The 26,589-nt window shown below is 41.5% G+C and overlaps 1 protein-coding gene across 1 annotated transcript; it reads left to right on the top strand.

Annotated features, from left to right (window-relative positions):
• The first annotated feature begins 495 nt into the window (after positions 1-495).
• On the top strand, positions 496-24,894 carry ACAA2 (acetyl-CoA acyltransferase 2). The gene is made up of 10 exons (XM_032768190.2): positions 496-626; positions 4,247-4,413; positions 6,537-6,665; positions 11,142-11,258; positions 12,251-12,398; positions 18,655-18,830; positions 19,885-20,014; positions 22,238-22,308; positions 23,018-23,172; positions 24,177-24,894. The coding sequence occupies exons 1-10, from the start codon at positions 611-613 to the stop codon at positions 24,259-24,261; spliced, it is 1,194 nt and encodes a 397-aa protein (XP_032624081.1). The 5' UTR covers positions 496-610; the 3' UTR covers positions 24,262-24,894.
• Positions 24,895-26,589: the final 1,695 nt, after the last annotated feature.

The raw sequence follows: 26,589 nt of genomic DNA, 5'->3' as shown, positions 1-26,589 counted from the left end.
GAGTCGCCGCCAGGCCAGGCCCAGCCCGGCCCACCGGGGACGGCGTTGCCACAGGCTCCCCCGCCCACCTCTTCCCCGGCTTCCCCCTCCAGCCCGCTCCGCTTTACTTCCGCAGGCGCCGATTCCACCGGCCCCCAGCGCCAACGCCATAGGGGAAAGGTGGGGGAGGGGCGGCTGCCCTCCCTGAGCCCGGCACCTACAGGAACCCGCCTCTGGCGCCAGGCCTTCACGTTAACAACGACGGCCCCCCCGGGTCCATAACGCGGCTTGCGCCGAATGTGCTTTTCCGATGGGCAGTGCCCCGTGAGGGGGGCGGGCGGGGTAGGGGGCTGGCCCCGGGCAGTGACGCGGGGGGGCGGGGTAGGAGGCTGGCCCCTGGGCAGGGCCCAGTGAGGCGGGCGCGCGGGCGGGCCTTAGGGGCGGGGTAGGCGGCTGGCCCCTGGGCAGTGTCGCGTGAGGCGGGGTAGGCGGCTGGCCCCTGGGCAGTGTCGCGTGAGGCGGGGTAGGCGGCTGGCCCCTGGGCAGTCCCCTCCCACGGCAGCTGGTTGGGCAGCGGAGCAGACAGGAGAGCGCGGGGGACCTTTGGCCGCAGCAGCAGCCCAGCCCCGCCATGGCGTTGCTCAGAGGTAAGGCGCTCGCCCCAAAACTGTTCCGCTTCAGCCAGGCCCTGCCCGTCCGTGTGCCCCTGGCAGGAGCCTGCCCGCACCGCGTGTCTGGCAGTCACATCCCCGGCTCCCTTGTGCGCCGCGTTATAGGGCGATTCCCCGCCCCCCGTTTCCACGAAATAACGAGTCGAGTGTCTGAAACCCGCGGGGTGAGGCCTCTGTTTTCAGGGGCTCTTCGCTGCGGCGTTTGAGCTGTGGTGCAAATCGCTGCCAGCACAACTGTACCTAAGTTTCATACAATTCGTCTTTTATTTTGTTTATAATTTCAGTGGCTAAGATTCATGTTTATTTTAAAGCTTGTTTTTAGGTTTTTATCAATGTGCATTTTCACTGTTGCAGGAAATTTATGGGAGTCAAACAATAAGGAGGGATATTGAGATCCTAAAAGTTAAAAGTGTGTGTGTTTGCATCATTTTATATATTTACAATCATGTCTGTATGTTCTAACATACTCTTGATTCCCCTGCTAGCAAAAAGGGAAACACAATTTTTTTTCACTGACACATAATAATGGATTTGTATTTACTACCTCTTCCCCTACTGCCCTTGCCCTCATCTCATCTCTCTGGCTCAAAAAGTACCTTCTTCAAAGCCTGTGTTGTTCTGTCTAATTAACTAGCATGGGGTCTATTAAATACTATGTACATTGGCATCTCAGGAGATTGGGCCACCATTTCACTAATATACTTAGCCTCCAGTGCCCTGGAATGTAGAAATCTAAGACAAAATTTAAAACTCCAGTCTGTCTGAAATCAATATAAAGCTGACCGAGTTAATTCACTAAGAGATTCCTTGACCCTCTAATCTAAAATGCCTTGTTTTCGTTACACCCTTGTTTGTTTAAAGGTTATGGGGGAATAAACCTTTGGTTAGAATACAGTTGAACAAGAGAGCTTTGCCCAGCTAGCCCCAAAAGGCAGTGCTGTAAGTCCATAGTCTTGGAGCATGTTGAAAATATACTGGAAACTTTTTAAAGACTGTGCTCTGGGTCACCAACTTCAAGTGCTCTGACACCTCATCCCAGCTAGCCAGTCAACTCTGAAAACCATGATTTTCAATCACATTTTGGCTCTCCATGGATTCGAGTGTATTTTTACATAATGATTGTATTTCCTCTCCATCCCTTTAAAACAAAAAACCCAGTGTGCCATATTAGCTCCAGAGCTTGAATTTATCACATTCACAGTCATATCATTGACCATCTTTCTTTGTTAATTAACCTTTGGAAGTAGATTTATATAAGGCAAAGGTGAATTGTGCTGGCCTTATTTGTTACCACTTTGCAGTCAAGAGAAGAAAACTGGGGGAAGGGTTAAAGCATTGTTTGCCTTGCTCAGTGTGGAGACTTTGAACACTATATTTTGGTAATTAATGTTAAGATATCTACATTCACTAACTCTTTGATCACTCTTTTTGGTACTGATAAACCCAGGACTTGGAAAAGCCCACTGACCAAAGCTGTCATTAAAGCCCTACATCATGATCCAGGGCCAGCACTGTAGTAAATACACCAGCATACTTCCACTTGCCAACAGCTGAGTCAAAGGGCTCTGCTGCTCACCAGGGTAATGCCCCAAGAATTTGATGGTACCTCCTGTCTTTTGAATCTCACATCCTGACTGAACCTGTGTAATTGTTTAAGGTAAAAGCATAACTTTAGCATTTCTCAAACGGGGGAGTCCAACCCAAAAAAGGGTTGCAAGACTATTGTAAGGGGGTCACGAGAGTGATGGCTGCTGGCTGGGCACCCAGCTCTGAAGGCAGTGCCATGGCCAGCAGCAGCGCTGAAGTAAGCATGGCATGGTATGGAGGGGTTGTCACTCTTTTTTAGAGAGGTCATCACAGCCTGAAATATTTTTAAAGGGGTCCCAGCAAAAAAAGATTGAGAACCCCTGTTTTAACACATCTGTTAATAGCAATGGCTGCTCTCAGCTAAGGGTAGATTGTATATGAGATTGAGATGATAAACTCGTTGTTTATTTACTTGCATTATAAACTCTTCAGGATAGAAAATGTCATTTTTTGTTGTTGTTTTGTATGTGTTTTTGTAGTGCTTAGTATTGGGGCTCCGCTCTGTTCCATGAGTAGGCCCATAGGTTCAACCAGAGTACAAATAAGAATTATTATTATTATGGTTCAGCTTTGTGCCTGGCTAACGGCGTAACTGTAGCACAGGATTTCAGTTGCGAAATGCTATCCTCCTCAACAAGTTATCTCTACTGAGTGGGATCAGTCTGTAGCGCACTCTGCTGAGTCAGAATATAGTTGATGCTAGTCGATCAGTTGGCAAGAGCAAATGGAAGAAATGCCAACTTTTGCTTAAAAAAAAAATTCAGGACAGGGTTTAACAAAAGGGACTGTCCCGACCAAGATCGAATGTGTAGGCACCCTATTAATTCAGGATCCTCATTCTCCTGTGTTGGCACAAGATTTTTCCAAGTGGTCTTATGGTTCCTTAACTTTCTGTCACTTCCATTCATAACATGGGGTTTGGATAAGGAGTCCTTCTGTGCAAAGTTATATATGGGGTTTTTGTTTTTGAGAGTGCTGGGTGGGGATGTCAGTAATCCATGGTTATTCTATACATTTTAGGTCAGTCTGCTGTTTTCTAGTTTCCTCTCCCTAAAAATAATGATGACTTCAGATGTGTCGTAATGGCCATGAGGGAAGGCAATAAATCAGAGGGTGTTTTTTTTTACCTCTCAACAAAATGCATAAAGAACTCACGAGCAGTGAAAGATCACTCAGAAACCATGAACTTTTAGATGAGGGAATACCTTTTTTTTTTTTTTTTATAAAGAAAAAGCCTTTAAAATAATAAAAAATGAGGTGATTTCAAATAATTTGCTTTTGCATTGAGGCTGCCTTCTCTGCTTCCTGGTCTAAGCCAACAATTTACTGATAGCAATTAAAAAGAAATTTCCCCAACAAGCAGGTTATTCTATAGTTGTCCATTTTGGGCTTTCTTGTACATTCTTCTTCTGAAGTATCTGGTACTGACCATTGTCAGAAACAGGGCGTTAAACTAGATGGAGCATTGGACTGATTTGATATGACAATTTCTGTCTCTTGCACATTCAAGCTCCCTTATTTTCCTCTAAATCCCTCCTTAAAAAACACTTATTCATGGAATCCTCCATAGCTTCTCCTCCTGACTATTCATTCCACATGAAATATTTTTCCAGGCTGTGTCTGGTGTATCTCGGATTGTAAGGTGCTCAGGTTAGGGAGGGACCATATTTTCTTTGTTTTATAAAACCGTATGTAAATTTACAGCACTATATAGTTACTGATAATCTTACTGACCCTTTGGGTGATGTAATGCAGTGGTTCTCAACCTGAGGTCTTCGGACCCCTGGAATCTGCACCTCCATTTGACACTTTTTAGGCGTCCACAAATGGAGAAAAGATTGAGAGCCACTGATGTAATCCACCTCTGCTAATTACCTGAAACATCTCTTTATTCAATGTCCATTCTCTTCCTCACAGATTTGATCCATATCTCACTCAAGAAAATCAAATGAATCTTGTCCATCCTCTTCCTAATTTAAACCAATGAATTTTTCTTGTTTGTGTTCTAGGTGTGTTCATTGTTTCAGCCAAACGAACACCTTTTGGGGCTTATGGAGGTCTGCTCAAGGACTTCACAGCCACTGACCTGGCTGAATGTGCTACACGCGCTGCACTGTCTGCTGGCAAAGTCTCCCCTGAGATCATTGACAGTGTCATTGTGGGTAATGTCATGCAGGTTAGTAGGATGGAATAATTGCTGATACCTAGCTACTTGCTCAACACCTTTCCCTAATGCATTTCTACATATAACTGCATCTGTTGTTCAATTGGTTGCTGTTGAATGAGCCAGAAAATATATCAAGGGGCTGAAAATACAAAGTGTTAATAATTAAGTGATTCCCTTTTATGTTTAAGGGGCTGACCATGCTTCCATTGACCTTGTTGGAACCAGGATAATTTAAACTGAGGAAGCCTATCTTTCTGTGAAATGCAATCTGATTAGAAAAACAATTTGTATTCTCATTGAATTTCAAGCCCCTGGATTTACTGCTCTTCTTAGTAGTCCATGACTTCAGAGTTAGGACTGAACAAACATTGTTTTCTTTGGGTTTTAGTTAATTGCTGTTTTGCTGGGGCTTATAATACCTGAGAACCCTAGAAATTCTCTAAAGGAATGCAAAATAGATGTAATGTCTTATAGATAGCACCAGGCAAGTTAGTGGCCTGGAAGGGTGGATGGAAAATGGAACAAACAAATCCTTGCCCCAAAGATCTTATCGTCTCAAGGCACAATTGCTTATGGTGCAGTAGTCGGTACTCACCCACATGACTAGGTCACTAGCTTTGTTTTTGGACAGGCTGACTAACCATTATTAGGATCTTTTTCATCGTCAACCTATAGATTTCAGGGACAGAAGGAACAACTGTCTAGTCTCCTGTATAGGTCTCTAACCTCCTTTATAACATGGAAGTTCTTTGAAAAAATTCTTAGAGCATGCCTTTTAGGAAAAATGTTCAATCTTGATTGTAAAATTGCCAGTGATGGAGAATACATCACAACCCTTAGTAAATTGTTCCAATAGTTCCTTACCCTCAGTGTTAAAAATATTGTGCCTGGCCAGTGACTCTTTTTTCCAAGAGTGCCGAGACCAGAGAATGGTCATGAAGTATAAATAAACTTTGCTTTGTTCTTCTCCCATTAATAACTGCCAATCATATATACATTTTACCCTTTGATACTTGTGTTTTGTCATCTACAGTTAGCAGCTGAACTGTTTTGTTTGGTTTCATCCCATTTTCTAAGCACGGTGCCTGGTATAGATAGCATCATAAACAAATCAGTGCATCCAAATTTCAGGCTGTTTTTTGTACAAAGAACAGTGCCATGCTAATAAAATCACAGTGGTAGTGGTAGTCTTGCCAAAATCAAGCTTTCTTTTTTCCCCACAAGAGACAAATATCTGTCTTGAATCAAAATGTGGACACTGCTTCCCACAGCTTCCATTGGCCAGGAACCACAAACCGTGGCCAGTGGGAGCTGAGGGGCTCCGTGCCTGCGGACACTCCACATAAACAAACCAGCCCAGCCTGCCAGCAGCTTTACCCTGATGGGCCGGGCGCCAAAGGCTGCCGACCCCTGGACTCATGGAAGTTATTGTGGGTTTGGCCCTAAATGTTACTAGTCTATGTACAGGTGTTTTGATCATCAAACAGCAGTGGGGCAATGGCTGGTAACTGACTCATATTTAAAAACCTCTTTAGGAAATGAGATTTTACTATACAGATGAGTTAGGGCTTTTTAAAAAAAATCTATCAGTTGTCTTTACTCTCACACAAAGCAGATATAAATCAATACATTTATCTGCTTGCAGAACATAGATGCTCTTTTTTCTCATTACCACTTTTTCTGGGCCTAGTCCTGGTCCTGATGCATTCTAGTGCCTGCAACTTCAGTTGAAGTTATTGGTTGTCACCAATCAGGATTTGGTGCCTTTGTCAGCAGGCGCCCTACTGAATGTGTGGTTATCATCAGTTAGTGGAGGGAAATAGTTACTATTACCCCTGATATCTTACTTGAAACTTTTCAGCTCCAGTACCATTTTCAGGCTGGCATGTAGCTCTGGTGGGAAAGGGTCTCTTTTTGAAATACATTCAGAAACCTGCCTTCAGGAGATACTTTGGGAAAAGATTTCTTGAAACAATATAAATGCTTCCTGTGGCTTATACTTGTCAAGGAATCGGTCCTCCAGAGCTAACATTTACCTGACGTATTAGGTATCCTATTCTGAGCTGATTGAAACAGTTGTTGTCCGAGTAAATTAGCAGTTTACAAATGCTGCTATTTTTTTCACTTTACAGAGCTCCTCAGATGCTATTTACATTGCAAGGCATGTTGGTTTGCGTGCGGGAGTTCCTATCCCGGTTCCTGCCCTTACTGTCAACAGACTCTGTGGTTCTGGTTTCCAGTCCATCGCCAATGGATGTCAGGTACAATACTGTATATTGGCTACAGTTATATACTATTCATAGCTTTTATCAAACTGCTGTAGTGAGAGAGGAGATGTGTTCTGAAACAAGTGTTGGGGGTTGAATTAGCTGAAGAATGGCTCCCTGCTGAATACCGTGATGGTGTTACTGTGATGGTGTTCAGCTGTTATCAGTAAGTGATCTCCTGTGAGCATCCCAATAAACATATATCTTAAGGAGGAATTTAAAAGGTGCCTTTGTAGTAAATGTTGGAGTGCCTTGGAACTGAAAATCAAATGTGTTTGCTTAACTTTCCATATTTATAGGGATATCCCATGGAGCTCTGTTGTTGCATACAAGAGTTCAACCTTCTAAAGACATTCATATAATTAGTGTAAAAAAATTCATTAGGGCTAGTTGAGAAGGGGATGGGGGACAAGAAAGGAGCAACTTTTACAAAATTAAGGGTACTTAAAGCATTTAAACAGCTGTGGCTGGCCCTGGTCACCTTACTCGGGATTACGGGGCTCAGGCTGCAGTGCTGTAAAGTTGCTGTGTAGACATTCAGGCTTGGGGTGAAGCCCTAGCTCTAGGACCTCCCGAGGGGTCCCAGAGTCTAGGCTCCAGCCCAAGTCCAAATGTCTACACTGCAATTTTTAGTCTCACGAGCCCAAGTCAGCTGACCAAGGCCAGCTGAGGCCATGCCTCAGGCTCTTATTCTAGTGTAGACATACCCTCAATAAAGCTCAGTTGTGTTGCAGATGCACTCTGTTCTCTTCATCATGGAGCCTGATCCTGCACCAGCTTGAGTCAATAGAAGCAGGTTGGGCTTCAGAAGTTTCAGAGTATATTTTAGCTCTCACGCTTTCTGCTGATGTACCCACTTCGGTAGCTGAAATAGCTAGCAGTGTGGAGAACTGAGAAACTTCTGATAGGTTTTTATGAACAAGAGTGACTTAATTTCCCCTTTCACCTCGTATTGTTACCCGTTGGGTGTGACACAGTTAACTTTTTTCTTGAAACAAGACAAGCAATGCAATGACTTTTTGGGGAGTCACCTAGCATGAGTGAACTAGCAGGAACTAAAATCACTGAGGAGTAACTAATGTAAATCCCTAGACTGCTAAACAATTGGGTAAAAGTTCCATCTCCTGAGGAATAGTGGGTTGAAGAGGCCCAGCAGACAAAGAACTAAGAATTGTATTAAGTGGGCAGCCTACTTTAGAGGATCATCATGGAACTGACATGGGACTAAACAAGAAGGACAGGCCCTGCTGAAAGGCTTTGGAGGACTTTGAAACCTTCCAGGTCTCCATGAGGAAGGTGGGTGACACCTGGTAAGGCATGCATATGTATAAGCTGTTTGTTGCGTTCGAGATACATTTTCTCTGTAATGCTTTTATTTCAAGTGACAACTTTGCTGTATGAAGGTTGGTTGGTCACTGGTAAATTCAGCTGTAGCCCTTGGGTTAGAGCAGGACAGCAAATACTGAACTCAAGCTTCCTAAGGTGATCACAGTGAACTGAAGGAAGAAACTGCAGCTTAAATTCCCAGGCAAGAGGGAGAAGAACACATGTTCTTTAACACGAAAGAGGTGATGACTAGAGGCAGGCGACCCGAGTGGGGATACTACAAAGGGGTTAAAGGTGCAGTTACCCTGGAACTGTAACAGCAGTCACTTGTATTTCTAAAATGTCTGTCTTCCAAGGATCTCGAAGCACTTCACAAAACAAACTGGATATTAGGAAGTTTAGACTAGAAATTAGACGAAGGTTTCTAACCATTAGGGGAATGAAGTTCTGGAACAGCCTTCCAAGGGAAGTAGTGGGGGCAAAAGACTTACCTGGCTTTAAGACTAAGCTTGATAAGTATATGGAGGGGATGATATGATGGGATAGTTTAATTTGGGCAATTGATCTTGGATTATCAGCAGATAAGTCTGCTCAATGGTCTGTGAGGGGATGTTGGATGGGATGGGATCTGAGTTACTGCAGAGAATTCTTTCCTGGGTGCTGGCTGGTGAGTCTTGCCCACATGCTCAGGGTTTAGCTGATCGCCATATTTGGGGTCGGGAAGGAATTTTCCTCCAGGGCGGATTGGCAGGGGCCCTGGAGGTTTTTGCCCTTCCTCTGCAGCGTGGGGCATGGGTCACTTGCTGGTGGATTCTCTGCAGCTTGAGGTCTTCAAACCACAATTTTGAGGACTTCAATAACTCAGTCATGGGTTTGGGGTTGTTATAAAAGTGGATGGGTAGGGTTCTGTGGCCTGCTTTGTGCAGGAGGTCAGACTAGATGATCATATAGGTCCCTTCTGACCTACGAGTCTATGAGTCTATAAAGCCAGTTTAATAATAGTATCCTCGTTTTAAAACAAGGGAACCTAATGGAAATAGAAGTTAATGACTTTGTGCAAGTCACAATGTGTTTAATGGAATAGCACTCAGATCTCCTGACTTCTCTTCCTCTTTTTATAACCACTAGACAATCTGCCTCTTCTCCAAAAGTTTCTAATTAGACAGACAGATGTTCAGTGTATTCTCTGATAGGGATTCACATATGAAGTTCACTATATATGTAAGGCTTTTTTTTTTTTTTTTTAAACAGCAGCAGTCTACCTCCTTTCCATTCCCATAACAAAAACAGTTGTTTTTGTAACAGTTTGCATGTTGTCACAGTCAAGAAACAGACCTTTCACTGTACCCACTGTGATTTTCTCTGCACTAGAAAAATACATTGAGGTGAGCTACCTTGATGTACACCTCTCAGTTCAAGAAGCTGGTAACGTCTACCTTGGCTTCTGTTATTTTAGCAGTGAAATTATGTTTTACTGTTCACACAAGACAGTTTATCCTTCCTTTATCCAAGGATGAAACATTTCATATAATAATTTTATTTTGTTTGTGCAGAGTGGTGTTTAAGGAAGAGAAGCACCTTATAAATTTAAACAGTGTTTTGTGCAAGCTTGAGTAATCATTACAGCTAAAAAATAAATGTCAGTTTGAAAAAATTCTGCCACAAAAACAAATTCCTCAAGATTAAGAAACTTTAAAGTTGAGGTTATAATTCTTGAAACAGATCATAACACTATCTTTGGCTTTGTACTAGAAAGATACATTGAGGTTAGCTACTCTGATTGAGGTCCATGATGTATCTTTCTAGTACAGACAGACCCAGGAGTATTTTAGTTTGAGTGCAGAGAGTAAGGTAATAATTATATGGTGAAGTCCAAATTTCCTTACTTTCATGGAGTTTTTTATGAAGGTGTCCACAAAAAAACCTGTACCACAATTACTTTTACAAAACCTTGCACAAAAATTGTTTTACAAGGTGCTTCCCTTCCCTGCCAGAAAGGTGCCGCACAATATAAAATACAACCTCGGTAATACACTTTTTTGATGTTTGGCTAATAATAGTCTATATTGAATTAATATAAAAATAGTTTCAACTCTGCTTACTATGTAATACAGTAGAAACTCAGAGTTACGAATACCTTGGGAATGGAAGTTGTTTATAACTCTGAAATGTTTGTAACTTGAACAAAACGTTTTGATGGTTCTTCCAAAAGTTTAAAACTGAACATTGACTTAATACAGCTTTGAAATTTTATTATGAAGAAGAAAAATGATGCTTTTAACCATCTTGATTTAAATGAAACAAGCACAGAAAGTCCTTACCTTGTTAAATCTTTTTTTTTTTTAGTAGTTTACATTTAATACAGTACTTTACTGTATTTGCTTTACTTGTCTCTTCTGCTGTCTAATTGTATACTTCAAGGTCCAAATCAGGTGAGGTTGACTGGTCAGTTCGTAAGTCTGATGTTGGTAACTCTGAGATTCCACAGTAGATTTAAAAATATTCCTCTTCAATTAAAAATCAGCATAGCAAAATGTTTGAGGAGCCAGTGTGTCCTAATGATCAGAGCAAGGGACTAGGAATCGGGACTCCTTGGTTCTGTTTCTGGCTGTGCCATTCACTTGCTGTGTGATTTTTAGGCATGTCACTTAGGCCAAGTTTTCAAAAGCTGCCGGTGTTTTTGGGACCCCACAAAAGAATCAAAAGGCCTGACTTTGTTTGTTTTATTTTTGTAGAAGTACCTTGTGCCCGCAACTCTGAAGTCAGTGGCACCTTCCAATGCTCAGCATCTCTGAAAAATTAAGTCCAGTATGTTTCAGGCTAAGTACCCAAACTGAGAGGCCACTTCTGAAAACTTTGGCTTTGATCTCTCTCTCACACTTGCTCTTTCTCCACCACACCCTCCTTTCTATAAAATTAGTGTAATAGTACCTAACTGACCGGAGAATTGTGCTGTTTCATTAGTCTGTACAATTTTTGAAGATCCTTGTCAGAAAATTAATATAGCATAAGCATGAATTATTTCTTAAGTTGTGCACCTAGTTTTCTAATTGGCAAGGTATTTTACTGAAGCAAGTGCTGTTGTCTGTGAAAAAATAAAATACCCTAAAACCTACATATGATGCATCTGTATTATTTTAATAGGAAATTTGCCTTAACGAGTCAGAAGTGGTTCTTTGTGGTGGATCAGAAAGCATGAGCCAGGCTCCATACATCGTCCGAAACATTCGATTTGGAACCAAATTCGGAACAGATCTCAAGGTCTGACAATATGATTTTCTTTTGTTTTAATTAGGTCTCATTCACAGAGCAGTAGAAAACACTGGACCCATAATTTTGTAACCAAAACTAATGTGAATTAGGTTCAGACTCAGATGTTGAGGCGTTTTATTTAATATATAACAGTTTTATCAAAACAGTCAGTCTGATACAACTAAGCTTTTGTTAAGACTGCCAGCTTTCTAACTATTCCAGAACTATTTTTAATACCTATGCTGAATTAAACATCATCCATTAACTCCTAAACTTTCAGAATTCAGTTTAGTTGATATATTGCTTCAAAATCCTGAACACAACTGAAAACCTTTTCTGATAGTCTTCCATTGCATTCCCACTATTCCCTCCTTGGATCCAGAAAGGACAGATGAGTTCTCCCACACTTCTCTGGTAAAGAATTCATAGAGTGCAGATTAGTGCAGCCCTAAGAACTATAAGATGTGTTCCCAGAAGTCTTAATGGCACACATGAGTGAGAATCACACTTAAGTGAATACAGCAACTGAAGTATTGTTTTGTAGTGTGGCTGCTCTCACTCCAGAGATGAAACGGGTGTGTAGATAACTCAAGGTAACTCTGCAGTGAAGACATATCAGCTGAGCCCAGGCTGACTATTTGAAGGATTGGCAGTTTACTTGGGAATATTTGATTTGGAAATTGTTGAAAGACAAACACAGCTATTTTTCTCAAATCCCTTTTGATGGTAGAACTGCATATTAAGCTTTTTGCTCTGTGGCATTGTTGATCTCACCAGTTTTCTTTGTGTACATTGTCACTTCAGTTCTGCTATAGTTCTTGTAGTCAATTACACAGAAGTACTTTTCACATGCACCTGTTCAGATAAAGTTATAAAACCTAATTAGTTACCGAGATTTTTTTTAAAATAACTTCTAAAGCACTGGTGAAGACCTTGTTAAAGTACTAATACTGTAATATTGATTCTGCATAAGACTTTCCCTTTAATAATGTTTCTGGCAGATGGAAGACTCTTTGTGGGCAGGCCTAACGGACCAGCACATAAATACCCCAATGGCAGTTACAGCTGAAAATCTGGCTGCAAAATATAACATCTCGAGAGAGGACTGTGACCGATATGCAATGAAAACACAACAGAGATGGAAAGCTGGTCAGTAAACTTTGATAATTAAAAGTTAAATGGACATCATCAACTTCAAATCCAGTCAAACTATGAAGCACCAATTTAAAGTATCAGAGGGGTAGCCGTGTTAGTCTGGATCTGTAAAAGCAGCAGAGACTCCTGTGGCACCTTATAGACTAACAGACGTTTTGGAGCATGAGCTTTCGTGAGTGAATACCCACTTCGTCAGATGCATGTAGTGGAAATTTCCAGGGGCAGGTATAAATATGCTAGCAAGCAAGCTAGAGATAACGAGGTTAGTTCAATCAGGAGGATGAGGCCCTCTTCTAGCAGTTGAGGTGTGAAAACCAGGAGAGGAGAAACTGGTTCTGTAGTTGGCCAAGCCATTCACAGTCTTGTTTTCAATCCACTGAGCTGATGGTGTCAATTTTGCAGTCATGAACATGGAAGCATCATTAGTTTCTCTTTGAAGTCTGGTCCTGAAGTTTTTTTTTGCTGCAAGGATGGCCACCTTAAAGCGTTTTGCCTACTAGTGTGGCCAGGAAGAGGTTTTGAATGTGCCTCTGCCTACAGGTTTTTTTGTATATTGTCTCCTACAGGTTTTTGTATATTGCCATTCCTAATATCTGATTTGTGTCCATTTATCCTTTTCCGTAGAGACTGTCCAGTTTGGCCGATATACATAGCAGAGGGGCATTGCTGGCATTTAAAGTAGTTTCGGGTTGTACACCTGCCCCCAAGTTCATCTGGCAATTTTTGTGTATTTAATTTAATACACACAAAAAAAAAAAAGTGTCTTATTCCTCTGTTGCTGAGGGCTAGTCTACACTAGAATCACTACAGCAGCGCAGCTGTATCGACGTAGCTACATCGCTGTAGCGCTGCTAGTGCAGATGCTCTCCCATCAGCATAATTACTCTACTACTATGAGTGATGGTAGCTTTGTCGGCAGGACAGCTTCTCCCATCGACGTAGTGCTGTACATGCCTGCACTTAGATCGGTGTAACTTGCATTGCTGGGGGAGTGACTTGTCCATACCCCTGAGCAATTTAAGTTACACTGAAGTAAGAGCTAGCGTGTACGAGCCCTGAGTTGCTAGAATCAAGTTCTCAAGCCTATTCTAGCAGATCCCATTGCATGATTGGGACTGAACTGATGATATACACAAAATGCTGTCAAATGTCCACAGAAGAAAAACTTTTTAATCCTGTAATCTCTTTCAGTTGTTTTAGTAGCTACTTGTAACACCGATAGGTCAAAGATTTCCAGGTAGAAATTTATATTGTTTTCATTTATCTTAAGTTGACTCTGTCTTGTTAACATTAGTTTTTCAGCAGATTTTGCATTATTACAAATGATCGTCCACCTGCTGCTAGTAAACCCATTATCTGTTTTAATTAGTGCTTTCATGGAGCATAGAGGTTAAAGCACAGGACTTGCAGTCAGGAAATAATTTTGATCTCTAGTCCTGGCTGTGCCACCAACTTGCTGTGTGACCTTGGCCAAGGCACTTAACATCCCCTTTGCCTCTGTTTCTCAATCTGTGAAATCAGAATTGCCCACTTTTCAGGGGGTGTTGTGAGGCATAACTCAAAGTGCTTTATAAAGTGCTGTTAGATCCTTGGGTGGAAAGTGCTTTTAGAAATACAACACATCGTTATCTTTCCCTAAAGTACTATTATCTTTCCGATGTTACCAAACAGCTCCCTTAGGGTACGTCTACACTGCACGATTATTTCGAATTAGCTTAAACCGATATTACAAAACAGATCTAATAAAATCGGTTTAGCGCGTCCACAGTGGGATCCCGAAATCGATTGTTTGCGTCCATGGTCCAAAGCTACCATCGATTTCAGGAGCGGTGCACTGTGGGTAGCTGTTCCTCAGCTATCCCATAGTTCCCACTTCCGTGTTGAGAGCACAGTGCCTGATGGGGCAGAAAACACTGCCCCGGGTGGTGCTGGGTACAGCCTCACCCCTCCCTTTGTGAAGGCAGCAGACAACCCTTTGGCGCCTTTTTCGCGGAGTGCATTGAGCAAACGCCATAGCACAGCAATCTTTCCCTTTTTTTTTTCACGTGGTGGTGGGGGGAAATAAACTGAGGAGCTGTTCCCTGAACCACGCCAGACACTGTGTTTGAACCTACAGACATTGGGAGCTCAGCCAAGAATGCAAATAATTTTCAGAGACTGCTGTGGACTGTGGGATAGCTGGAGTCCTCAGTACCCCCTCCCTCCCTTCATGAGCGTCCATTTGAGTCTCTGGCTTCCCGTTACGCTTGTCACACAGCGCTGTGTATCCTGGAGTTTTTTATTCAAACGCTTTGGCATTTCGTGTTCTGTAACGGAGCTGGATACAACAGATTTGTCTCCCCATACAGCGATCAGACCTAGTATCTCCCGTACGGTCTATGCTGGAGCTCTTTTTCGATTTCAAACTGCATCGCCAGCCGTGCTGATCAGAGCTCCACGCTGGGCAAGCAGGAAATGTAATTCAAAAGTTCGCGGGGCTTTTCCTGTTTACCTGCCCGCTGCATCCGAGTTCAGATTGCTGTCCAGAGCGGTCAGTGCTGCACTCTGGGATGCCGCCCGGAGGCCAATAACGTCAATTTCCGTCCACACGAACCCTAATCCGAGTTATCACTATCGAATTTAGCGCTACTCCTCTCGTTTGGGAGGAGTTCCGAAATCGATTTAAGGAGCCGTTTAACTCGATATTAATGACGACGTTGTGTGAACGGATACAGCGTTAAATCGGTATATCGGCCATTAAACCGATTTAAAGTCGCAGTGTAGACCTGGCCTTAGTTTTGCCTGATGAAAAGAGAGCCTATTTGCAGGTGGTGGTACAGATATATTGCTGGTAACTGTAACAATGCATTGCTGGAAGGAAGGAAGCCAATATTCTTCCCAGTGATTGAACTCACAAAGCCCAAGAGTTCAGTTACATTCTGCATGTGCTCCTATTTCACTGGGCGAGCATTTAACAATAAAGCAACTACTTTCTGGAAACGATTCCGTAGTTTAAAAAATTAATTGCTATTATTCATCCAAACAAGACTTATTTTGCTTTGAACATAAATGAGAGACAATGGTTTGAAAACAGTCAGTGCAGCGAGGTTTGTCTTCGGGGTAATTATTAAAGCGCGCACACCTATGCAAATAGTGAGTTTGTCTCCCAGAGGCCATGAGAATGTCAGGGGAAGAAGTTATGACTGTACAAGGAACATGTCTGGTCTAAAATAATAATTAGGGCTATCAGTTAATCTCCGTTAACTCACCCAATTAACTAAAAAAAAAAATTAATGGTGATTAAAAAAAATTAATCGTGATTAAACACACTGTTAAACAATAGACTACCAACTGAAATTTATTAAATATTTATGGATGTTTTTCTCTGTTTTCAAATATATTGTTTTCAATTACAACACAGGATACAAAGTGTACAGTGCTCACTTTATATTATTTTTTATTACAAATATTTGCACTGTAAAAATTATAAACAAGAGAAATATTTTTCTATTCATCGCATAGAAGTACTGTAGTGCAATCTCTTTATCGTGAAAGTGCAACTAGCAAATGTAGATTTTTGTTTTTGTTTTTGAGTGCAGTTATGTAACAATGTAAAATAGAGCCTACAGGTCCACTCAGTCCTCCTTGTTCAGCCAATCTCTCAGACAAACAAGTTTGTTTACATTTACAGGAGATAATGCTGCCTGCTTCTTATTTACAATGTCACCTGAAAGTAAGAACCGGTGCTTGCATGGCACTGTTATAGCCCATATTGCAAGGTATTTGCATGCTAGATATGCTAAACATTCGTATGCCCCTTCAGGCTTCAGCCACCATTCCAGAGGACATGTTTCCATACTGATGAGGCTGTTAAAAAAATAAATAAATAAATAAACAATGTGTTAATTAAATTTGTGACTGAACTACTTGGGGGATAATTCTACATCTTCTGCTCTGTTTTACCTGCATTCTGCTATATATTTCATGTTATAGACATCTCAGATGATGACCCAGCACATGTTCTTTTGAAGAACACTTTCACTGCAGATATGACAAAACGCAAAGAAAGTACTAATGTGAGATTCCTAACATAGCTAAAGCACTCAACCCAAAGTTTAAGAATCTGAAGTACCTTCCAAAACCTGAGAGGGACAAGGTAGAGAACATGCTTTCAGAAGTCTTAAAAGAGCAACAGTCTGATGCAGAAACTACAAAACCCAAACCACCAAAAAAGAAAATCAACCTGCTGGTGGCATCTGACTCAGATGATGAAAATGAACATACATCGGCCTGTACTGCTCTGGATTGTTGTTGAGCAGAAATTGTCATCAGCATGGATGCATGTCCTCTGGAATGCTGGTTCAAGCATTAAGGGACATGTGACTCTTATTTACGTGCCAGATGCACTAATCTTGTGATGGTGGCTACACCAGTGCCATGCTAATGCCTGTTCTCACTTTCGGGTGACATTGTAAACAAGAAGCAGGCAGCATTATCTCTTGTATACACTTTGTATTCTGTGTAATTGAAATCAATATATTTGACAATGTAGACAATATCCAAAAATATTTAATTAAATGATATTGTGTTGTAGTTTAACAGTGCGATTAATCACATGATTAATCATGAAGAATTTTTTTTATCATGCAATTAATCACAGTTAATTTTTTAATAATCATTTTAGGACCTGATCTGTAAGGACTCATGCATGTAAGTAACTGTACTCATTTGAGAAGTGCCACTTAAGAGAGTAAAGTTTATCAGATGGATAACTTTTTGCAGAATCAATAGAGTACAGAAATTTAAGAACAAAAAATCACAAAAATGTGTAACTCAAGTATCATGTATCTGAAATATGAAAAGGATCCTCTGGATTTGTCAGGATATTGAGGGCAAATCTGTCTCAGGCAGTTCTATATCCAGTCCTTATTCCAGTCTACTGGGTATATTGGTATTTCTAAATTTGTTTATAAAAGTATTTGTCTACCTAGCAAACTGGAATGGCTCATTTTGAAGCCTTTCAGTATAGGACATAAGTACTTGACCAGGTCAGGTACTTTTCTTGGGAAAAATTTCTACCAATTCTCAGGGATAACTTACTGTGCCTGATCAGTCAAGTTTTGTTTTTTTCTAGCTATGATAGCATAATCCACACCAATCTTCTTTGCATAGTGGTCAGACTAGCTCTCTATATGGTGATTTTTATTTTTAATTTACTGAATGAGATGTTAGGGACTGTATAGACATCCACATCACTTACTCCCGAGCCCAGCCATGGGGTGCCTCCCAGCCCAGTCATCCACATCCCCTAAAGCCCAGGAATCCAGAGAGAGAGAAAGAGAAACAGCCTGATGCTGGGTCCCACGCTTGTACAGAGTTTCCTGTACACTGCCTCCTTTCTTCAGGACGAACCTCAGCTTCCCGGAACCCTCCAGGCCCCTTTTCTTCCCCCACCCCCGAGCAGCAAATGTCCTATATTTGCAAGCTGGAGAGCTTGGGCTCTGTTGGGTCCAGCAGCCTCTAGTGGCGGCACCAATTCTGCAGGTGAAAATGAAATTCTATGTACAACGTTAATTCTGCATTGTGCAGTGGCGCAGAATTCCCCCAGGAGTAACAGGGACAATAGTTTTAGGATTAAATCAGATAAGACCATTTCAGACCTTCCTCAACTGTAAATGTCTTGGAGTTGAACCTGAGGGGTTGTCTTTTTATTGTCTGAAGGTATTGTTTAACCTACATTCTGCACCACACTGATACTGCAGACGTTAAGGGGCTAGGTCCTCAGATGGTGTAAACTGGCATTAGTTTTAAAGAAGCTACACTGGTTTACACCAGCTGAAGATCTGGCCCAACTTGTTTCTCCCTTCTTGTCTCAGTGAACTGTGCAGCTTTCAAACTCTCTGACAAGCCATAAAGATATAGAACCAACAGCAGGACAGAATGTACATTGGAGATGTAAATGCTCGTGCATATCCACTCAGTACTGTTCAAATTTAATTGTAAACTTCAGAATCACTATTTAAGCCTGAAACGCTCAAATTTAAAACTGGATGACTCTTCACTGTAAAATATTAAAACTGTTTGCATTCTTTTGCCCAATTTAAAAAAAATCAATTTAAATAGAATAAGTAAAGTCTGAAAAAAAAGTCTCTAAATACCTACATAGACAAGTGTAAAGTTGATTACAAATGAAAGTACACATTTGCCAGCACTGATCATTCACCTGCTGCTGTTTAATTATAATTCTTGTCATTTCTTTCTGCTATTCCAGCTCAGGATGCTGGTTACTTCAATGCTGAGATGGCGCCAATTGAAGTGAAAACAAAGAAAGGGAAACAGACTATGGAACAGGATGAGCATCCTAGACCCCAAACCACCATAGAACAGCTGGGAAAGCTCCCTCCTGTCTTCAAGAAAGATGGGACCGTCACTGCTGGGAATGCTTCGGTGAGCTCACGGACTATAAGGAGTTAGAATTTTGATCTGAGAAAGGTTATACGTAGGTAGATGCCAAGGGTTCTCATAGTCTTTCTTCACCGTACTTCTCACTTGCAGAGATGTTACTGGGCTGCCAAGGGTGACTTCTGCAAAAAAAAAAAAAAAAAAAATCTGATTCTGGAACTCAAATTGCAGTACAAAGCTTGGGCCTGGGTGGCTTTGTCAACATCCCTACAATGAAAGAGTCTTCAGTTGCCTTCTCTCTTCTAGAAACGCAATGCAGTAGAGTAGCCACTGCTGCCAGCATTATGCTGGTACCATCACACTTAACAAGGCATCCACACTTTCTCATCTGCCTTGAATCTGTATTGCTGCAGTTTTGACTTTGCACTGATTGTATGGAACTCTGCTGGAACTAGCTGCTGTTCTTTTCTTTATGGACAATGAGCATTTTGAACTAGATAGCTGGTTTCAGCTGAGCTGTGCTTTGTGGAGGACCCTGATCACTGGGTCATCTGTAGGCCAAACCAAGTGCTAATGTAACTTAGAGCAGCCTATGGGCTTAGCAGCGTGACATTAGGTACCCTATCTTTTGGCATAAATCTTATAGACTAGTAGATTTGTTAAAGCCAGAAGGACAACTGCAATCAGGTAGTCTGACTTCCGGCACAACACACAGCACAGATGGGAAAACCTGGTACAAGTGTTTGTAAAGTGTCATGCACCCTTAACAGCCCTGAAAAATTATTAAATGTTAATGATGACCCCAGTCCGTATATTGACTTTTTTAAAGTATCTGAAATAGATTTACAGGGCAGAGAATCTATTTTACTTCTTTTAAAACACTGAAATATATAAAGTCTCAGTGTCTATGTTAATTTTCAAATGCCACAAAATAAGAAAATAATTTGATTATTTAGAACAAACTGACCTTTAAGAATAGAATTATGTATTTAATGTGTGTAATAAACAATTGCCATCAGGTTCATCTTACATGCATATCTCTGGCATAAAATGATTGTGCAATTAGTGCATTGAGAGTGTTTTCCTTTTGTATTACAAGGGAGTATGTGATGGAGCTGGGGCACTTGTCATAGCCAGTGAAGCGGCACTTAAAAAGCACAGCCTCACGCCACTGGCTAGAATAGTAGCCTATCATGCATCTGGATGTGATCCCAACATCATGGGCATTGGTAAGTTGCAGTGGAGCAAACCTTTTGGTAGCATGAAAAAATATGGAAGTATTCTTGTGGTGGGTGTTCTATGGGGGCCTTGTACTGAGCTCGATGGCAGTGGAGGAACAGTTTATGTAAGTTGTTTGTTATAGGGTAGACTGCAGTCAAGTCTCTTCTATATCTGACTTGGAGTGGCACTGATCTCTTTGTCTTAAAGAATGCAGTGCTGGGCCTGCACCATTAGGGGATAGGGGGAGCTCTGTCAGAAAAGGGATTCGCTCGTCGGAGCCCATCTCAGAAAACGACACAACATAAAGTATTTCAGTATGGGAGGGGAATATCACTGCAAGTTCTGTTGTTCCTTACAGTACTGTCTGCCCTGCTTTTCCCAAGCTAGTGTTCAGTGACTCAAGTAAATAGAGCTTCTCCCATTTCTCCTGGGAACCTGTTTGGTAGCTAGCTAGGATATTGCTCGAGACATTTAATGTAATTTCCCATGCTTGGTTTCATCCCATTTTTCCCATTAGAGGGCTAACAATTATTTCCTTCCTTGGCACTCACTGTGTATATTACCAGGTATGTGGCAATATGTCCAACACTCCTACACACATGTACATGTAAAATCCTCACTTAGGCCCTGGTCCAAAGTCCAAATCTTTCCATTGACTTCAGCGGGCTTTGAATCAGGCCCTTTATTCAGTTTATTGTCTAAGTAAAAACCAAAACCAGGCCTTATTTAATATTTTGTGGAAATTTATCAGTGTTTTTATTACAAAAAATAAACAATTGAAAATAGGTACAAAAATTAACTTTTTTTTTTTTCTTGGTAAATAATTGGGTTAATAGTGGGGGATGGTTAGACATAAAAAAGCAACAAATAGAGAACCTTGAGCATTGAAAATAAGAGAAGTTTTATGCTGTAGTTTATTTCATGAACTGTACGTTAACAAGATGTACACACATACACACGCATTCACGTGTGTGTCTGTTTTCCATTACATTGCCTTACTTAACAGCCTTGCATTTACACTAAGAAGTGTTTATGTTAATAAATTAGTCTACCTAATCTAATGTATTAGACTTTCTTAACATAACCAGTATTTTCATAGAGTTGAGTCATCCAAAATTCAGGTGAAAATTGGTAAATACTGAATAATAGCTTTTGTAAAATCTGGGAATATTTGTGTTAAAAATTGGTAAAAGCCAAAGAGAAAGGGCCTTAGTTATTCTTGACTTACCTCTCTCTCCAGTCCCTTATTCATTTTTGTTGCTTTTATTAATATTCTTTTATCTTTGAGTTGTCAACATCTTTCTAGTATTGAAGTCTTCAGACTATTCTAAGGGAGGTCATCCCAGTGTTGTATAAAAAGTAATTTGTCTCCTCTCTAATGTGATACCTTTTCACATTGCGAACTCCTTATTTGCTTTTCACTAGTAGTCCAAATTCTCCCTTAACATTTGTTTTTCAAGTATCTCTCTGGATTGTGTGTCTCTGTGTTTTGGATTAATTTCCCTCAGTGTGTTAAATTAGATTAGGTTGTAGCTGAGTTTCATTAAAAGGGTGATTTTGTTTTTAAACCATCGCTTCCTGTAATTTCCACCAAAAAGTTGCTCTCACTGACCTCAGACTTTATAGCTTAGACCTGCATCTCCTGAGCAACAATTTTTCTACCACAAATGCAGTGAGGGGACTCCCAGTTTGTGACACACACACAACTAGACACATGTTCTCCACAGTTCAAAAAGTCTGTCTTTATTAATGTACTTTGTATATCTGGAGAGAAGAACTGGTTTGGGGGAGAAGATCAGGGGCATTTGCAGCTGCCTCATGGAGCTTCTGAAGACTGCAGGTAGTGTTAGGCCTTATTTGGATTGGCAAGAAGTTGGCAGGCCCCATTTTGGCTAGAGAGCTGTATGGTGCGTTGAATAGGAGCCTGAATGAGTGGGTGGAGGTAGAGGAAGGCAGTAATGAGGTTTCTTAAGCTTGTGGGATAGTGGGTTGAAGAAGTTCCCAACTAGCCAATCCTAAGGGTTCTTGTGTTTTGGAGCCCTCAAATTGCTTAATAAGACACTTGGTTAGCGTGTCACAAACCACCAAATGCTTACTAGGAGCCCACAGTAGATTGGGGAACCTGATGAGCACCCTCAGGCTCACAGGATGGAGCCTATCCCATGTACAGTATAGTTTAAATGCTTATTGTAAAATTCTTCAGCTATTCATGTATGTATAATTTTGAATAGGTCCTGTGCCTGCCATTACTGAGGCCCTAAAGAAATCAGGACTCTCCCTGAAAGACATGGATCTAGTAGAGGTAAGGAGAGCAGCCTGGACAGACAGATTATATCTGATTAGGAGCAGTAGGTTAATAATCTAATGAGATGTGTTTAATCTAGAAGGTTCTCCTTTGCTGTATGATGGATTGAAAGGAAATCCTTGAATGTGGCTGTTGCAGTAACTGCTATTGGCCATTTAACTAAGTTTCTTTCAGTGCTTCCTCTAAACTCCTGTTTTCAGGAGCTTAAAACTCCTTTATTAAAAAACATCCTGTAGTCTGTAACTCGTCCAGGAGTGACATGCTCTCTTAGGCAACAGAGGTGCTAAGGTACTGATTTTTAAATGCATCCCTTGGTCGGTAGTGACTAAAAGTGGTTACCCTCTGAGACCTGTCTGCTGCTCTATGGGAAACATGTTAGTGGCCCTGGTCCAGTCCTAAAAAGCAGGTATCCATATTGCTGCTGGCTTTTTTATTTTTGTGTTTAAAAGAAGCTGTGGATTAATTGGCTTTGAAGACTGAACTGTCCACTTAATCACTAGAGGTTGTTACTGCAGGTCTGGTTTGAGGTCTCTTGGTGGAGTGGGAAGGAGAATCTTACACTGTTGCTTTGTCATAGACCTGTGCTTCATGTTCTATTTAAAAAAATAAAAATCTTCAACTTACAATTGCAAAGAGATCGTTAAAAATATGAATTCTGATGGAAAGTCAAGCATCTACATTTTGATTGTCTCTCTGCTGTTTTCAGGTCAATGAGGCTTTTGCTCCTCAGTATTTGGCAGTTGAAAAAGTTTTGTGCCTTGACCCTGAAAAAACCAATGTCAACGGAGGTGCCATTGCTCTCGGTCATCCCTTGGGAGCATCAGGGTCAAGGATCACTGCTCATCTGGTTCATGAATTAAGGTGAGTATGTGGCTGAAGCTCTTGATAAAACATGCAACACTGTTTGCAAAGCTGATTCAAGTACAAGGGGTTGTGATGGACACTGTATAGCTGTAAAATCCCCTTCCTCTCCTGCCATTCAGCACCCTTTTAGAATCCCTTCACTGGCTTCCCGTCTCTCACTGCATCACTTCACATCATTGTCCTTAACTTCAGGGTCCCACAACTCCAGTCTTGTTTCCTCCTAGTTTCATTCCAATTGTCTCCGCTCCCTTTAGGTCTGATCCTAAACCCACTGAAGTCAATACAAAGACTCTCTACACTTCAGTGGGCGTTGGACTAGGCCTTTTATTTCTCACTGTTTGCTCCCTGTTGTCTTATATTGTATGCCACCCACGCCCCACACACACACATTGAAAACTCCCACTTCTTGTTCCTCCATTGCTTTCCCTCTCCTTCAAACCTGCTTCCGCAAATTCTACCTGCGTTGGTCTCCTCAAGAGTGATCTTTCTGCATTCTTAACGTGAACAGTTTCCTCATGGGTTTGAACGTCTTGAGGGCAGAGACCACATCTTTATTTGTATTCATACTTCTGCAGTACTTAATCAATATTCAGTAATAAAGCAAACCTCCGCTAATGTGCAACTTGCAGAGCAATGCTGCTGTGCTTTTAGAAATTTACTTAACTATAAAATGATGTTCCATCCATGCCACTTAAACTGCATTGAAACCTGAGATTTCCAATTACTTTTCTCTTTCTTATCCTGAACTCCCAAGAACAGCTCCATCATACTATCCTTTAGAATGCCCCAGATCAACGAGTCTGAATTCCATTGAAGAATCATTTCACTTTTTATGCTTCTGCTTAAAATTTTATATATATTTGTAATTTTCCAAAATACTCTCTTTTTAATTGTGCATGTGAAAACTCTCGATAGTTGCTTCCCAATGCATTTTGACTAACTTCCTTTTGTAGTAAATCAGGGAGACAATTTCTGTTTTCATTGTTCCTGTTTCTGTATAGGCGTCGTGGTGGCAAATACGCAGTTGGGTCAGCTTGTATTGGAGGCGGACAAGGTATTGCTCTCATCATTGAGAACACAGCCTAAGAGAAATTGGAGATTTCAGTGCATATCTCACAACTATTTCCGACTGTTACATGCTCACCAAATAAAGGAATAATGAAAAGATAATACTTAGTACAAATACAGAGTATCACTACCTAGCTTCATCTGGTGACCATCCTGCAAGATGAAGGAAAGGCTGTCAAGTCCAATTTCTGAACAAAATAACTTGATTGATATTTTTGATGATGTCTTTGTAATTAAACTAAATGTAAAGCCACTATAACGTCTCTCTTCTGAAATATTTCTTCACACTCTTTCCAGTTGAATAAAATGTGTGTCTCATTTCCCTCTTAATTCTTCAGGAAATTAGGTCTGACTGTCAAATATCCACGAAACCTGCCTTGCAGTGAGAGTGCTAGAGTCATGCCAATACGGGCTTTGATTATTTTTTCAATCAGTTCTGTTGTCTAAGATAAACATCTTTGAAAATCTGTGTTCCTGCTGCATTGCCAGAAAATGTGGCTGTCCTTTTTTCTATTTAAAGATTGTTTCCGTGTAAAGCAAGTATTGCAGAATACCATGTGCATTTTGTACTTGCCATATTGAAAGAACTAGGAGAAAACTGAAGTCTCCACTGTGCCTCATAATAAAACAATAAAATTGGTACTGAATTTGTCCTATTGATTGATTTTTTATTTTTTGTCCAAGAAAGGTGCATCAGTGTAATAAGTTTAGATGACTTATTTGGGTCATAACCTTGCCAATATCATTCAGTGCTCAACATTTAAAAAGTCAAACTCTTATCTGAGATGATGTTTCCCATCCCTGTATTTCGGATGGGGAATTAACTGGTAACTGTTGTATAAATCTGAATCTTCAATGGCAATTGACATACCGCTATAACTCTTTCAATAGGAGTCTGCTGCACACAACTCAGGTGTTGTTACAATGGCCCACTCATGACTATGTCATGAGTCATTTAGAGAGAGCAGGTGAGGCAACTGACTGCCTCTCTAGAAAATGCTGCTCCAGCTATATCAGCAGGAAGTACTACAGTAGCCAACACCATAACCTTTACTGTACTCTCTTTCCCCCTGCCAGAGCACATCAGCTCCACAGCTTGTCTCTACAACTCAACTAACATATGTAGGAAACTGGAAGTCACTTTTGAACCCAGGTTGTCTTGCTGCCATGGAAATTCAGTTTAAATAGGACATAACTGACATTAAAGATTGTTGGTTTTGGTGAATGATGTTTGAAGTGTATGGTCTTTACACTATACTTCAGGGGCGTAGCTAGAAGTGGAAATTTGGGTGGGCCCCAGCATAGGGTAGATGAGCAATGACCTGTCACTGGGATAAGTCCAGACTGAACTTCCCTACACCTGCATGTGTGCAGGGTGTCTGTGTTTTGTCCCATGGATGTAGTCACGGGTGGGCCAGGGAAGGCAGTGGTGGATGGAGGGGAATTGGGGACAGAAAGGAGGTGAGGAGGGGAAGTGTCCTGGGTTGGGTTGCTGTGTGTCCTGGGATGAATCTACCATGTCTCTGGAGTGTTAGCGATTGAAGTGCTGGCCAGGCTGCACCCCATGCTTGGCAGCTAAGTGGATGCTGCACCCATGGTCTTAGGATCCATCCAGGTCCCTGGAGTTGGCTAGATTCTCCTTCCTGCTCTTTCTCTGCATCTTCCCCCAAAGCTGTACTCCAGAACCATCCCAAGCCCAGCCAGGAGTATCTGCCAAGAAGAGTGTACAGTCCTGGGATGGGCTGGGAGCTCTGGGGTATGTCTACACGGTGCCTGGAGCCTACTTAAGTTTTTCTTACCAGATCAGCGGGACAGACGTGCTGGCTCTACTGAATACAAACCCACCTGCACTCCCTTGTTACGTACTCAGGCAGCTAGCCTGAATCACTCTCCAGGCTACCCTGGGCCACTATTTTTACTGTGCCAGCTTGAGCAGAGCTAGGCCATGTCTGTCTGCCCATGCTGGGAAGCACCCTCCTATCTCCTGTGTAGACGTTTGCGAGATGTATCTGTGCAAACTCTGCTCCAACTAGTGCCTAGAAACAGATGTGTAGCTGCAGCAGGATAGGCTAGCTGCCCTGAATACCTAGTCTTGCTGACGAGTGTACGCTGAGGGAAGCTTCATCTGCACTGCTAGTGCTGCTGTGGCCACAATTATGTTCTGTTTTAGTTCATTAGCTTGATGAGAGCTGCTGTGGGTGTGCCTCTGACGTGCTGTCAAACTCAGATTTGGGTGGGCCTGAGTGCTAATTGGGTGGGGCAGCCCACCTGTGGCTACACCCCTGTTTTATTTGTGGTATTTGATATTGAAAAGGAAGGTGATCCACAAAGGGTCTCAGGTATCCA

The sequence above is a fragment of the Chelonoidis abingdonii genome, chromosome 6 (assembly GCF_003597395.2).
Source record: "Chelonoidis abingdonii isolate Lonesome George chromosome 6, CheloAbing_2.0, whole genome shotgun sequence".
Lineage (NCBI taxonomy): Eukaryota > Metazoa > Chordata > Testudines > Testudinidae > Chelonoidis > Chelonoidis abingdonii.
Note: the sequence above shows the minus strand (reverse complement) of the source record. Positions and strands in the feature narration are given on the sequence as shown.